The 2875-nt window shown below is 36.8% G+C and overlaps 1 protein-coding gene across 1 annotated transcript; it reads left to right on the top strand.

Moving 5' to 3' along the window:
• The first annotated feature begins 802 nt into the window (after positions 1-802).
• Positions 803-2495, top strand: LOC18432222 (uncharacterized). Its single transcript, XM_006842331.4, has one exon. It carries the CDS (start codon positions 959-961, stop codon positions 1949-1951), a length of 993 nt encoding a protein of 330 aa, XP_006842394.1. The 5' UTR covers positions 803-958; the 3' UTR covers positions 1952-2495.
• Positions 2496-2875: the final 380 nt, after the last annotated feature.

Below are 2875 nucleotides of genomic sequence, written 5' to 3'. Positions count from 1 at the left end.
ACCTAGGATAGAAAGTAAGGAAATGCAGACCTGAGACTATTTACTTTTGGGCATAATGAGGTCTTGATCGCTGGATATAAAATTGGATAGTTGAGAGTGTGAAATTGACTAACACAATATCCAAAACAAAATTTTTTGAATGTTGTGACACATTTCAATGTATTAAATATCACATTATTCAATGACTAAAAGTGATTGTAATATTTTTATATAAAAAAAAATAGTCTCATAGTATACTATCCCAGAAAATAAAGTAATATCCCAAGACTTTTTCGAAAATTTCAATTATAATTGAAAGTAGAGTTGTACTTCAAAATTCATTGAGAAAAAAAAAAAGAAGCAGAGTAATCTAAAAGCTACTAGTTTGAAAATCTAATTTTATCTCTAATTATAAAATTTGAAGCTCAATGGATCTCAATTTTATGACTTAAAATTCTTTTCTAGAATTGAGGAGGTCCAAATAATCAATTTGAGTATTTTCCTACACCAAAACTGCATTTTAACACTAAAAAAACAATTTGTTTAAGTGCCATTTCTTCTTTTCCCGTCCCCTTCTTCTTCTTCTTCTCTTTTTTTTTTGTTTTTTTTTTTTCTAGAAGAAAAATAAAGAAACTACTACCTAATTAATTCTATTCCCATCCCCTCAAAGTTATTATTATTATTGTTGTGTTGTTGACCGAAATTCAAGGGCAGTTTAGGTGTGTTTGTTTGAAAATCAGGGGTAAATATAAGCCTTTGTCTTTGTTCAACAAATCCTCTATTTTAATACAAATCCCAACTCCTCTTTCCAAGCAAATGCATCGAAATCTCATTCCGAAGCCGACACTCCTTCCTGCTGCTCAGAAAGAAGAGAGAGAAAGAAGCAAATATATTTCTAGAGAGAGAGAACACAGGGGAGTTCAGGAAACGAGGGTAGATAGAGAAGAGAGACAGTTAGAGAGAGAGAGCTGAGGTGAGGATGGATAGAGAACCAGAGGAGATGCAGTTCTTGGGGTGCTTCGGCATCTACAAGGAAGCCTTCAAGATCATTCTCTCATGGCGAAAGATCTTCACTCGCATAACCCTAGCCCTAATCCTCCCTCTCTCCTTCATTTTTCTCGCTCACAACTTCGTAACAGATCGAATCTTCAGTAGCATCCATCGAAACGAGCAAGCCCTAGATACCCACCCTCAATCTAAGCACAAAATTATTGATAAGATCACCTCGGAATGGATCTCTCTCTTCCTCTTCAAAGCTGTGTATCTCGTCTGCGTCCTCATATTCTCTCTCCTCTCCACATCGGCCATCGTTTACACGGTCGCCTGCATCTACACGGCCAAGGAAATCAACTTCCGAAAGGTTTTGAGCGTCGTTCCAAAGGTATGGAAGCGATTGATGGTCACTTTTCTCTGGAATTTCGTCATCCTTCTCTGCTATAACACCGTATGTATAGTGATAATTGTGTGCTTCGCCTTTTTGGTTCTGCAATCGGACGATAGTATATTGAGTGTGTTGTTTTGGATCGTTTTGATTGGGTTTTATCTTGTGGGTCTGGCGTATATAAGCGTGGTCTGGCATTTGGCGAGCGTGGTTTCGGTTCTTGAGGATAAATACGGCATCTCTGCTATGCAAAAGAGCAGGAATTTGATAAAGGGAAAGATTTGGGTTGCAGCTTTCATATTTGTGAAACTTTCTGCCATTTATATTGGAATTCAGGTCCTGTTTGGTGCGATTGTTTTGAAGGGGGGAGGTTGGGTTTGGAGATTAGGGTTTGGGGTTCTCATGGTTGGGGTTCTTTGCTTGTTGATACTCTTGGGGCTTGTTGTTCAAACTGTTGTTTACTTTGTTTGCAAATCTTATCACCATGAGAGCATAGATAAGTCTTGTTTGTCTGATCACTTGGAGGTTTATCTTGGAGAGTATGTTCCCCTCAAAGGCAGTGCAGTGCAGCTGGAGCAGCTCTATGTATGATGGATGCTGGATGTCCAACAACCCATCATTATCATCATCATGGGCGTTAACATACACAGATTCATCACATAAATGAATCAGGGAAGTACATCACATACATGAATCAGGGAAGTACATCACATACATGAATCAGGGAAGTATGTGGTTTGTATCATCTATTTTCACCATTAAACTTCTTTTTTCTTATCAGCATTAACAATAATAAATTATCATGGTCTGTCATCATGGATGTCAATGGATGGATGGATGGATGGGGGATGGATTCTATGAAGGCATAAGGCATATGTCAGGGAATGCATAGGGATAGATAGAGAGAATAATAGGGATGTGATTTAGTAGTTGATTTATTGTATGTGATAGGGCCCATTCAGTGCAGTATGAGATTCACACATTCTGTTCTGAATGGTTTTAGTTTGTATAATTTTAAGGAAAGATTGGAGAGTAAGGAACCATTTGTGTTTTTTTTTTTCTTAACTTTAGTTTGTTATTTTGTTTCTTGTGCAATTCAAGGAAAGACAGAAGAGCAATATACTTGTGTTTTTCACTTTCCTTTCCTTTTATGTTTTTGATTTTTCTTCTATGACTGCTGATGCTTTATGGTTTTATTTATTGAGCTGTGGTACAATTTACATAAAGAGTGAAAGAGAAACCTTGGCTTGCTGGGACTGAGCAATAAGCAACATTGAAGTGATGAGGTTTCATAAGTTTTTCATATAGTTTTCATTGAAGAGAATGGTAATTCGCATAAGTTATTACATACTCTGTAGGCAGGGAGGACAATTGAAATGTTTTCTTATATTTCTGGGTTGAGAGAGGTTTATGGCATCATCTTTGCTGCATTCAATTCTGATGAAAAATATGGTACAACAGAAAATTATCGGTGGTTTTCTTCCTACTTGAAGTCAATAATTTTTCTCTTTGTTT

The sequence above is a fragment of the Amborella trichopoda genome, chromosome 11 (genome assembly GCF_054954075.1).
Source record: "Amborella trichopoda isolate Santa Cruz 75 chromosome 11, AtrichopodaSantaCruz75HAP2 v2.0, whole genome shotgun sequence".
NCBI classification, from domain to species: domain Eukaryota; kingdom Viridiplantae; phylum Streptophyta; class Magnoliopsida; order Amborellales; family Amborellaceae; genus Amborella; species Amborella trichopoda.
The sequence above is the reverse complement of the archived record's forward strand: the minus strand, read 5'-3'. Positions and strand labels throughout refer to the sequence as shown.

Excerpts from the sequence above, each read along its gene's own strand:
- LOC18432222 (XM_006842331.4), top strand. The coding sequence starts at position 959 with ATGGATAGAGAACCAGAGGAGATGCAGTTCTTGGGGTGCTTCGGCATC.